General features: G+C 51.6%; 1 protein-coding gene across 2 annotated transcripts in view; it reads left to right on the top strand.

The window, feature by feature from the left end:
- CHRD (chordin) overlaps positions 1–12,382 on the top strand; it is a 112,391-nt gene extending 100,009 nt beyond the window's left edge. For both annotated transcript variants that reach the window (XM_068101556.2, XM_068101557.2), the window contains exons 22-24: positions 9,988–10,181; positions 10,651–10,744; positions 11,682–12,382. In XM_068101556.2, coding sequence (XP_067957657.2) covers positions 9,988–10,181; positions 10,651–10,744; positions 11,682–11,731 — 338 coding nt within the window. In that variant the 3' untranslated portion in view covers positions 11,732–12,382. The remainder of the gene's footprint in view (positions 1–9,987; positions 10,182–10,650; positions 10,745–11,681) is intronic.
- Positions 12,383–12,644: the final 262 nt, after the last annotated feature.

Genomic DNA, 12,644 nt, shown 5'->3' with positions numbered 1-12,644 from the left:
TCTTCCCAATCCATTTTGTCTTCTATACACACAAGATGTCTACTTTTCTTCTCATCATAGTATCCACCAACAATTCCATGATTCACATTTGGTGTTGGAGAATTTTTTTAACCATCCGATGCCCTTCCTGCCTTGAACCGGTCCAAATGAATGGGTATTTTAAAAATTTTTTTTAGGAGAAACCATCTCCTTACTCTGGATGGTCATTGACTCCCAAAGGGAGCTCATCTGGTCTTTGTCACCAACTCCATCTCAATGGAGTTGTGAGGTGTTGTTTTTAGTCCTGCAAGGTGTCACAGTCACCCTTCCCACCGGCAAGCCAGTGATTTAGTCACCGACAACCCGACCATGTGCCAAGTAGCACTGGGTTACATGCTACCAGTGGCAGTCCAAGGATTTACCTGAACATACATACTCAACTGAAGACTTGTATTAATATTGACGGCCTTCTTCTCATACAGACCCTTGGGAAAACTTGAAGGTTGCTAGATCTTTGGTGAATATGCAGATGCATTCATGAAGTTTGTCAAGAAACACTTCGGAGGAGACATAATGAGAGTTTACGTTGGCTTTGATATGTATATCGGACCACCGTGAATCACATGATCCAAACGTGTTGGCAAGACGATACCCATTCGAAATTTCATCAGTGGATTGAATGGAGCACTGCCACCAATGTGGAGGCAATTTATCACACTGGAAGAGAACAGATCTTTCCAGGTTTCTTTCTGATGTTCTTATGTTCAAAGGAAAGGAGTTACGACAGCGATACAAACCATTAACAGGAATTGGTTTTACTAAAGCAACAGATGCTAGATCTACGAGGAGTAGACACCAGCTTTGCGGATATCATGAAGAAGCTGAAAGTAGACTGGTATTACTTCCATGCTTTCACCAGTTGTGATTCCACCTCATCCTTCAGAGGTTTTGGGAAGAAGTTTTGCTGGAAAACTTTCCAAGACCATCTTAACCTTGTCAGTGGTATCGGTTGTGATGGATCACTTGCTCAGTATGAAAAGTTTATGTTACCTCTTCTCAGAATGAGCAAGTGTTCCATCACAACCAATACCACTGGCAAAGTCGGGATGTTCTATGGCATTCCACATTCCGCAACCATCGATCAAACCGAGTTTGCTCTTTGGAAAGGCCACAAGGGCCTGTAGATGTTTGCACAAAATGTGCAAAATACCAGGAAAATATATGGCCCTGGGCAGACCAACTTCAGGTAGACGTCATTCTCTCTCGCATCATTTATCTTCGAAGTCTCTCTCTATTTTATCCTTCAATGCTGCTGTTCGGTGTGTGCTGTTGCAACTTGATCTGTACTATGTTCGAACTACTCCATGAGCCTCGACTGTGTATTAAAAATAGAGACTACACACACAACCTACTGGCACATCTACTTAGACTCCTTGAGTAAAGAGTGAACATGTCTGCAAGTCGTATGGGGGTGATCCCCAATTCCAGACATTTGTTTAGAACCCATGAAATGCAGATGTGAATATAGAGGTGCAGCACAGGTGTAGGGGTAGTACAGCAAGATGAAACTTTTGCAGGAAAGACTTCAAGTGTGTCCCTGCATGTGGTTGCAATGCAACTTACTGCAGCAATCCAGATGGCCAGTAATATTGGCTTTCATTCTGTAGGTTGAACCTCTCTCGATGGGTTAATCTACCATTGCAGATGTGATCGTAGATATCTGAATACCATTTCTAAATCAAGACAAGCCAGAACGCTATTCATACAGTGATTCCGTGCTGCAAGTTGATTGGTTTGGAGCATTTATTGCAGACATTGATATGTCACATTGTCAGTGCTAAGAATAATGTAACTGCGTAGTGTTTCCTGAGTTCAGGATAACTGGGATTGTTTACCTGTGGACATAATTTATTGAGCTACATGACGTTTTTCCTTTTTGAAATCACAACATACGAGTTTTTCATCGAGGGGAAAATACACTTTTGTTGATCAAACAAGCATTCATTTTTCGTTATATTACAGTGTTGACTATTGTACACCGCTCCTTTCCTATTACATCTCCAGGCTCTGCATGACGTCATCGCCACGTGCCAAAGGGGGAGTAGTACTCCGTTTTCAAGCCATTTGTTTTCTTGTTTTCTTTCTTGTTTGTTTTTTTTCCTTTTTTTTCTTGTTGTACACCGCACCTTTCCTATGCCATCTCCAGGCGCTGCATATCGTCATTGCCGGGCACCGAAAGGGGCTTGGCAATGACACGCTGAAAGGGAGTATTCAGTTTTCACTCCTGTTGTTTGTTTGTTTACTTTCTTGTTTGTTTGTCCGGGCGATATCTCAGCCATAATTTGAGATCAGAAGCTGAAATTTCCGCACAATAGTGAGCAAGTACTTTGTCAAAAACAGTATTTTTGGTTTTTTGATTAATCCATTTTTTATTTTTTATTTTTTTTTGTATACTGAATCGAGGCTCGTGAAAGAGCTAACATTTACTTCACAAACAAATCAACCAGACAAACAAAATATATAAAAAGAGGGAGCGGAAGACAAGATGGGGAGAGAAGGGGAAGCACACAAACACAACATTTGAGAGCAGGGAGATGTGTGGAAGGGAGAGGGCTTGGGGGGTGGAGGAGTGGGAAGGGGTGGGGGGGGAGGGAGAAGTATAAAACACAAGGACACCAAGGATTTCCAGGACAGAAGTTGGTATTTCAAAAAAGTGGAATTGGGGTGAAATTAGCAGGGGTAGAAAAGATCAAGGTTTTGGATGGCGGAAGATAAGAGATGGTGGTGAACAGCTGTTTTAAAGACCTGAAGGGTGGAGTGGGATTGAAGAGAGTGAGGGAGTTTGTTCCAGAGGCGGGAGAAAAGAGGAATGAAGGAGTGAAGGTGAGCAGAGAGTCTTGATTTTGTCAGTTTAAGAGGGTTGCAGGCAGATCTTGTGCGACCTGTAGGAATATTTGGGGGACAGAGCCCAGAGAGAGCTCGGGGGGGGGGGGGGGGGGGGACAAGGCCAGAGCGGAGTCGGTAGAAGACGGAAAGACCACCAACCTGCCTGCGGTGAGTGAGTGAGAGGCCCTTCGAGTTAGCTTCATCGCAGGAGATTCCAATGATTCTGAAAAGTTGATTAGTTATTTAATTATTAGCGATTAATTAAGTACTTATGCATTTCCTTTCTCTTCTGGGCAATATCTCAGGCACCTTTTGAGTTAGGAAGCTGATATTTGGACATGACAATGACCAAGTGATTTGGCTGCAAAGGCTATTTTTGATTTATTGATTAATCAATTAATCGATTAATTATTTATTGATTAATAAATTAATTTTTATTTATTAATTTATTAAAATGACTCATTTAATTAAATTTCTAAACGTTACATCTTCGAATGAAGGACTAGTGGTTTAGTTATGCAATTAGCCGATTGATTAAGAAAATATTTTTTCATAATCTTTTACTGCTTTTAATTATGCAATTAATCAATCAAATATTGTACACCTCTTCCTCCCAATACAACCTCTATGAGCTGCATGGCGGTATTGCCGGGTGATGTGGCCACAACATACATACATACATACATACATACATACATACATACATACATACAGATGGACAAACACTGTTCTAGACGGCTCTGCCCGATGGGCTACGCCGTAAAAATTGTATTGTTGTCAAAGCCAGTGACGAATAGCAAATTAATAGTAGGATTATACATATAAGTACATGGATATAATTTGTATAAACTTAACAAGGCAAGAAGACAAAACTTAGAACTTCATCATAACTTGTTTTTCCCAAACAAAGCACAAAAAATATATTTAACTATACTTTATATTAATAAACAATAATCTACAAACAATAATCGTGTTAATTTATAAACCCTTTTTCCTTCGGTGTAGTAATAATTCATTTTATATACACAAAATATATTCATTATTGTGTAAATGTGTGCAGTTTGCATGGATTTACACTTCCCACCGAGAGAGAGAGATGGTGAAGGAGCTGCGCTCCAACGCGAGTCGAAAGAATTGACGCGACCAAAGACGGAATTCGTCCGAGTTGCTTTATTGAAACAAAACAGCTCAGGTATTCTGACAAAAGCCCGTTTATCGGGCAGCAATATATATACACATTTATGTCGGGAAGTTTGCCCGGCAAAAGCTATACCGGGCATGCCCGGGTGTCAAGGGCGAGCCTTGGAAAGGCGAGTCTGGACCTGCCCGGGCGTGTTTGGCTGCGGCCTGGCAAGTCGAGGCTGGGCGTGCCCGGGCGCTCTGGACGAGCACTGGAAAGGCGAGAGCGGGCATGCCCGGACGCTCTGGGCGAGCCCTGGAAAGGCGATAGCGGGCATGCCCGGACGCTCTGGGCGAGCCCTGGAAAGGTGATAGCGGGCATGCCCGGACGCTCTGGGCGAGCCCTGGAAAGGTGAGAGCGGGCATGCCCGGACGCTCTGGGCGAGCCCTGGAAAGGCGATAGCGGGCATGCCCGGACGCTCTGGGCGAGCCCTGGAAAGGCGAGAGCGGGCATGCCCGGGAAAGACGAGACCGGGCGTGCCCGGGAGGTTCGGGCGTGCCCGGGAACAGTGAGTCCGGGCATGCCCGGGAGAGGCGCGTCTGGCCATGTTCTGGCCGGTGCAAGGCGATTGTGTGCATCCAGCTGTAACCGCTACACACGCCCCTCCAGAATCGACCTGCACAGGCAGGGTCAATTTAAGGGGGGTCCGGATGGCCCGGCCGAAGCGACCCCTGGAGGGTCGTGAGGAGGGGTCCGACGTGGTGGTGGGTGGTCGAGCGGGGGGAACTGTGGACGGGGGGCGGCCTCGCCGCGGAGGAAGGGCCAACCGTGGTGGTCGGTCGACGTCCATGTGCGCCGGTTTGAGGCGGTCCACAGAGATCCGGTCCGACCGGCCGCCAACGTCGACGACAAAGGACTTGTCGCCCCGTCGCAGGACCCGGAAGGGCCCGTCGTATGGCGGCCGGAGTGGCCCCCGGTGCGCGTCATGACGCACAAAGACGTACTCCGCTGTGCGAAGCGCCGGGGGGATGTAGCACTGGGGGCCACCGTGGCGGGACGTTGGCACGGGAGCAAATCGGCGGGCGGCCTCCTGGAGGTCCGAGCGCTGGTGTGCGGCGGACCAGGGACTGGTAGCGTCGGGCACGAACTCGCCCGGGACGCGGAGCGGCTGGCCGTAGACGAGCTCGGCGGCGGATGCCCGGAGGTCCTCCTTGGGGGCCGTGCGGAGGCCCAAAAGGAACCACGGCAGCCGGTCGGTCCAACCGTCGTCCTGAAGGCCGGCCATGAGTGCGGCCTTCATGGAGCGGTGAAACCGCTCGCACAACCCGTTGGCTTGGGGGTGGTAGGCCGTGGTGCGGTGCAGCGTGACCCCCAACGAGCGGGCGACCGCGCCCCAAAGTTCGGACGTGAACTGTGGGCCGCGGTCGGACGAGATGTCCGCCGGTGCGCCGAAGCGCGCGACCCAGGTGGCGATGAACGCCTGCGCCACGTCGGCGGTGGTAGTGGAGGTGAGGGGCACGGCCTCCGGCCACCTGGTGGTCCTGTCCACCATGGTGAGCAGGTGGGTGAACCCCCGCGATGGGGGCAGGGGACCCACCAGGTCCACGTGGACGTGGTCGAAACGCCGTGCAGGCACGGTGAAAGGTGCCAGCGGGGCCTGGGTGTGGCGGTGGACCTTGGCCCGCTGGCAGGCCGTGCAGGCGTTGGCCCAGTCGCGGACGTTCCGTCGAAGGCCGTGGCAGACGAAACGCGCCGACACCAGCTTCTGAGAAGCTTTCCGGCACGGGTGAGAAAGGCCGTGGATGGAGGCGAAGATGCGGCGCTGCCAGGAAACGGGCACGATGGGGCGAGGCTGGCCCTGGGAGACGTCGCAGAGCAGGACGGTGCCCGCGAAGGGGATGTCGGCCAGGCGGAGGCCCGTGTCCGCCGCCCGGAGGGCCTGCACCGAGGTGTCGGTGGTCTGGTCGGCCGCCATGAGCGCGAAGTCCACGCCGAGGTGGACCGCGTTCGCGCTGGCCCGAGAAAGACAGTCGGCCACAGCCTTGTCTTTGCCGGCGACGTGCCGGATGTCCGTGGTGAATTCCGACACGGCGGAGAGGTGGCGCTGCTGGCGGGCCGACCACGGCTCCGTGACTTTGGCCATTGCGTAGACCAACGGCTTGTGGTCGACGAAAGCCGTGAACGGGCGGCCCTCCAGGAGGTGTCGGAAATGGCGAACGGCCAGGAATAGACCGAGCAGCTCGCGGTCGAACGTGCTGTATTTTAACTCGTTCGGCCGGAGCTGCCGGCTGAAAAAAGCGAGTGGCTGCCAAACCCCGTCCACCCATTGTTCATGGACGGCGCCCACCGCGTAGTTGGAGGCATCCGTAGTGAGGGCGATGGGCGCGTTGAGCACCGGGTGAGCCAGCAGCGTTGCGTCGGCGAGGGCCCGTTTTGCGCTCGCGAAGGCCGCGTCCATGGCCGCGGACCAAACGATGTCATGCTTGGCCGGCTTGCCCCGGAGGGCCTCGTAAAGGGGCCGCATGAGCTGAGCAGCGCGGGGCACGAATCGGTGATAAAAATTCACCATGCCGAGGAACTCTTGTAGGGCCTTGATGGAACGGGGACGCGGGAACGTGGTGATGGCCTCGACCTTGGTCGGCAGCGGCACGGCCCCGGTGTTGGTGATGCGCTGGCCCAAAAAGTCAACGGTCGTCGTGCCGAAGTGGCATTTGGCCGGGTTGACAATTAAGCCGTGCTCGCTGAGGCGACCGAACAGTGTTCGGAGGTGGAGGAGGTGCTCGGCGCGGGACGTGCTGGCGACGAGGATGTCGTCCAGATAGACGAAAAGAAATGGCAGGTCGCGCAGCACGCCGTCCATTAAGCGCTGGAACGCCTGGGCCGCGTTCTTGAGGCCAAACGGCATCCTCAAAAATTCGAACAGGCCGAACGGCGTGATGACGGCCGTCTTCGGGACGTCGGCCGCCCGGACAGGTACCTGGTGGTATCCCCGTATCAGGTCAATTTTGGAAAATATGACCCGTCCCGCCAAACGGGCGGAAAAGTCCTGGATGTGCGGGATCGGGTACCTGTCGGGGGTGGTAGCGTCGTTGAGGCGGCGGTAGTCGCCACACGGGCGCCATCCGCCCCCCGGCTTTGGCACGATGTGCAGTGGTGAGGCCCACGCGCTATTGGAGCGCCGCACGATGCCGAGGTGCTCCAACGCGTCGAACTCGGCCTTTGCCACGGCGAGCTTGGCCGGGTCGAGGCGGTGGGCCCTGGCGTAGACCGGCGGGCCCGTAGTGGGTATGTGGTGCTCGATCCCATGCCGCACTGCGACGGCCGAAAACGTCGGCCGTGTGAGGGCCGGGAATTCCGCGAGCAGGCGAGCGAACTCGTTCGCCGTCGGGAGGGCCCACGCCACTTCGGTCGGCGCGGAGCTGCTCATCGTGCACGCCAGGGAGCTGAAGGTCTCGGCGTTGACAAGGCGACGACGTTTGACGTCGACCAGCAGCCCGTGCGCGCAGAGGAAGTCAGCGCCCAGCAAAGCCATGGGGACGCAGGCGGTCACAAAGGTCCACTGAAAGCGCTGGCTGCCGAAGCAGAGGGTGACGTTGCGCGGGCCGAAAGTGCATATGGCCGAGCCATTAGCAGCGACCAAAGAGGGGCCGCAAACGGCGTCCCGCCTGTCCTGCTCGGAGGCGGGTATGACGCTCAGTTGGGCGCCGGTGTCACAAAGGAAACGCCGCCCGGACGCTTTGTCCCGAATAAAAAGCAAGTTGCCCGAGTGGCCGGCGCTCATGGCTGGGAATGAACGCCGGCCCGGCCGTTTCCCGACTTGCCGAAAGTGCACGGGGGTCGGCACGTCCGAGCCTTGTGTCCGAACCTGGCGTGGTAATAACACCACGCCTGGTCAGGTGGAGGCCCCGGCCGTCGTGTCGGAAGCGGTCGGTGCGGCGTGGCGGCCGCCAGTTTCAACGGCAATTCGGCCTCCAACCGCGCAGGGCGCTTGGGCGTCGCCTCGGACGGCGGCAGGCTCCAGGTAGCCGCGCCGATGTGTTGGCCCGCCGAGGAGATCTTATCGGCTTCCCTGGCAAGGGCGCGGGGATCGGTGATCGACGTGCCAGCCAGGGCGAGGCGTACCGGGTGAGGCAGCTGGCGAAGGAACAACTCGCGGAACAGAAAATCCGGAGAGTGCTCACCGAGCAACGAGAGCATATAGTCCATGCGCTCGGACGGGCGCGTGTCGCCGAGCTCGGGCAGGTCGAGCAGGCGCCGTGCGCGTGCCGCCGGTGAGAGGGCGAAAGCGTCGAGGAGGAGCGTCTTGAGCGCGTCATACTTGTCGGCAGCCGGCGGGTGCTCGAGGAGGCTCAGGGCGCGGGTCGTGATGGCGGAACCGAGCGCTGCCACGACGTGGTGGAAGCGGGTGCCGTCCGCGGTGATGCCTCGCAGGGCGAACTGGGAGTCCGCCTGGTCGAACCAAACAGCCGCGTGAGCCTCCCAGAAGGTAGGCAGTTTAAGAGTCACTGCCGTGTCCATGTCAGTAGGTCACCAGTGAAGGAGCTGCGCTCCAACGCGAGTCGAAAGAATTGACGCGACCAAAGACGGAATTCGTCCGAGTTGCTTTATTGAAACAAAACAGCTCAGGTATTCTGACAAAAGCCCGTTTATCGGGCAGCAATATATATACACATTTATGTCGGGAAGTTTGCCCGGCAAAAGCTATACCGGGCATGCCCGGGTGTCAAGGGCGAGCCTTGGAAAGGCGAGTCTGGACCTGCCCGGGCGTGTTTGGGTGCGGCCTGGCAAGTCGAGGCTGGGCGTGCCCGGGCGCTCTGGACGAGCACTGGAAAGGCGAGAGCGGGCATGCCCGGACGCTCTGGGCGAGCCCTGGAAAGGCGATAGCGGGCATGCCCGGACGCTCTGGGCGAGCCCTGGAAAGGTGATAGCGGGCATGCCCGGACGCTCTGGGCGAGCCCTGGAAAGGCGAGAGCGGGCATGCCCGGACGCTCTGGGCGAGCCCTGGAAAGGCGAGAGCGGGCATGCCCGGGAAAGACGAGACCGGGCGTGCCCGGGAGGTTCGGGCGTGCCCGGGAACAGTGAGTCCGGGCATGCCCGGGAGAGGCGCGTCTGGCCGTGTTCTGGCCGGTGCAAGGCGATTGTGTGCATCCAGCGGTAACCGCTACACAGGCACTTTATAAATCATCATGCTAAAATACACAATTTAGTGTCTGTCTGTCTGTCTGACCACGATACGGTTGTTACTTATCCAATCTCAACCAAACTTAACAGGAGGACCAAGGGTTACATGATGGACGTTGTGACGACTTCATTTTCCCCCCTCCTCAAGGTAATCTTCTGCCTTGGGCAAAATCTGTGTTAAGGTGTATGGATCGCTTATCTTGGGCGTTTTCCAAAGGTGCTTCTAATAATAAAAGTAATAAGAATACTAATGATATAATAGCATAATATTGTTATTACAAAACAATATTAATACGAGCAAGATCCCACTCCTACCCCATGGGGTTTTTACTCCTTGCACAAATGCCGTGTTAATGTGTATAAAAACGCTTCTAATAATAAAACTGATCACATCATCTTCAGTGTTGCTTTACGGTTTTGTTTTTTTTAATGGTTTTTTATTTTTGGTTTGGCATTTGTTGTCATATTTCTGCCATCTAAGTGTGTGCAATGGCTTTTTCAACCATTATGTCGTCATATTCTATTCACTTAAAAAACATAATATCGTACACGTCTGTCAATGCATAAATTGACTCTTTTGACCTTGACAATGACCTTCATCACCAAATTCAAAGATGGCATCCACCCACATAATGATTGGCATCCCATGCCATATTGATCTAACATGGTTATTCTATATTAACAGAGAAGTGGTGTCCTTTGCCCAAAACAGATTATTGGCAGGCCTACACAAGTGGGTGTCACAGTGTCACTGACATTGTTGCTAACTATACCTGTTCTTGTTATTTTCATGTACAACTTGTTTAATGGATTATTTGCAGCTCCAGAACGTCATTTTGGTGCTGGCTCTCTGCTGGGAAGTCGAGAAGGTCATGGGAGCGAGGCCCAGCTGATGCAGGCCGATGGGCCGAGGCCAAAGCCTTGCCGTGTGGCTGGCGCGTCGCAACCTAGCGGTGCCCGTTGGCGACCAGCTTTACCTTCCGGGGTGGTGCACTGCATACTGTGTACATGTAATGTGAGTTTTTTGTTCCACAACTGTCACAAAAAAATTCAATCAATGCTTCTTCTAAAAATTAGCCTGGTGTTGGCTTAGCGGTTAGGGTGCCGGCTTGGGATCCTAGAATCCCGGTCGATCGCTGAATTAACGCCAGGGGGGTTGACTCAGCCTGTCATCCTTTCGAGGTCGGCAAATTGAGTACCGTAATTCCCTGCGTGTCACAAGAGGTGACTAACAGGGTTGGCGGCAGGAAGGGCATCCGGCTGTAAAACATTGCTTCAAAAAAAGGGGACCACCGTGCCCAAAAAAGGCCAACCCCTGCTCTGTGGGGAAAAATGGCCTCCAAAGGTGGTTCTTATTCTAAAAATTAATATTTTTACAAGGCTTCTTCTCTAATCCCGTTAAGTGCAAATAACCAAAGTACTATTTCCCTATGAGTGGTGGCTCATGATCTTCTTTCCTCGTACGGCCTTGCACCTCTTCACAGGATGGAATTGTGCATTGCGAGAGGCAGTCATGTGATGTTAAAGCATGCCGCAGCGCGGACTCTCCACACGATCCCTGCTGCTCTCGATGTCCAGGTACAAATCCGCAAACATTAACACAATGTGCACAGGAAACAAAGGTACACTGGTGTTGACATATCGTCATGAAGACAAGTGATACCTAATTATCGTGTGGGCCAGAAGATAAAAGGATGGCAATTAATGTAGAGGTTTGTCACAGAAGTCATATTAAGGTTAGCAAGGAGACCTTTTGGAGCAAGAGTAATTATGTGGAACTGACCTTGTTTACCTGTACATATTTGGGTGTTAAATCAGCTTTTCGTCTTCTTTCCACCTGCTAAGAGGACGGCAGCTCCTGTCTGGCTGCCAATCCTGGGAGAGACTGTTTGTCACAGAGGGGAGTCAGTCGGCTGAGTTGCGTTGTTATCTCCAAAAAAACAGAGGAGACATATATATACATACATATATATGCCAAGAACATTATTTATAACAACATTCTGCCTGGTTGTATGGTGAAGGAAAGGGCATCCTTTGAGGGTGGCACAGACGCCCACATGTGGTGGAAATTTACCAGCAGGTGTGAAGAGGACCTTGATTGCTACAGGCGAGACCTTTACAAGCAGTGCCGGGTGCTAGACCATGTCACAGTTTGAGATTTGTCCGAAGATACTGTCGCAACTGTTACCTGAGGTTCTGGATCTCAATCATGAGCAACATGTCCAGCACTTAGTGCCCATGATGAAAGCCAAACATGCAGAGTCTGCGATTCGATGATTTGTGGGTTTGCTGCCATTATATGTTTGATCACGTCGGCATTGTTGAACGGGTGAGGTGTTTTGATGATGTAGTCCTGACAACCTCTCATCAGAGTGATTCTGTGTTACAAACACCATGATTGCCAATGATCAAATACTATTAAGAGCAGATATTTGTTTGACCATACATGAGGGTTTTGCTCTTCATTAAAAAAAAAAAAAAAAATTGACATTGAGTTCCACCCATTGTTCCTCAGACTCTGCCCAGGACTTGTATGGGCCTAAAGAGAAGTTTCATCTGCAATGATGACCTGTTTCTACTGAGACTCATCCATCTGGCTCCAAACATCGACCACGGCTGCATCAGCGCACACTCACGAATCCAGACCTGTTAGTTTACTCTCTGCTTGTTTATTGATGTCTAATTACCAAATGAATGGTTAGAACGGATAACTAATTGTGGGGAAAGAGAAAAATGATGAATTGGGTGCTGGGATGGGGTTGAGGGCGGGGAAGAGACTCTACCTGCCAGACTCTTCATTACATACTTGAACAAAGACTGATTTATAATAGTAATAGTATTTCACTAGCGACCTGAGATTGTAAGATCGTAAACAAAAAGAGGATTTTGTATTAAAAAAAAATGAAAAAACTGGTTCATGCAGAGGGAAATTTTTTTTTTTTTTTTTTTTTTTAGCAGAATTCAGTGACACATCTAGAACTTGTATAGAAAAGCAATCCGAGGAAATATTTATTATTTTTGGAATTGGAGGAATACGTGTACAGTATATATTGCCATTCTGGCTGTGCCTAAGTGGAGGAATACAGAAATACCAAAACAGTCTGAAAAGGTTAAAAAGCAATAAATGTATCACCGGTAAAAAAACATCGAGAGCATTCTTCTCATCCTGTTACGAGTAGGAGCGCAGAAGGCAGTATTAAAACTCTTTTCTATGGATACATGTGGCCTGTAGCGTTTTGTTTCCTTGTCATTTCGTTAACTAGGGCATGCCCGTACTATATATATATCTAAAATTATATCCCCCCCCCCCTCTATTTACATGAAATGGTTTGGTCCATTCGCAAAGCCAAAGCGAACGGCTTGCGAGTACGGTGACAATCCCCCCCCTCTATTTACATGAAATGGTTTGGTCCAAAGCGAACGGCTTGCGAGTACGGTGACAATCCCCCCCCTCTATTTACATGAAATGGTTTGGTCC

This window comes from Myxine glutinosa, chromosome 2 (genome assembly GCF_964187855.1).
Source record: "Myxine glutinosa chromosome 2, kmMyxGlut1.1, whole genome shotgun sequence".
NCBI lineage: Eukaryota > Metazoa > Chordata > Myxini > Myxiniformes > Myxinidae > Myxine > Myxine glutinosa.
Note: the sequence above shows the minus strand (reverse complement) of the source record. Positions and strands in the feature narration are given on the sequence as shown.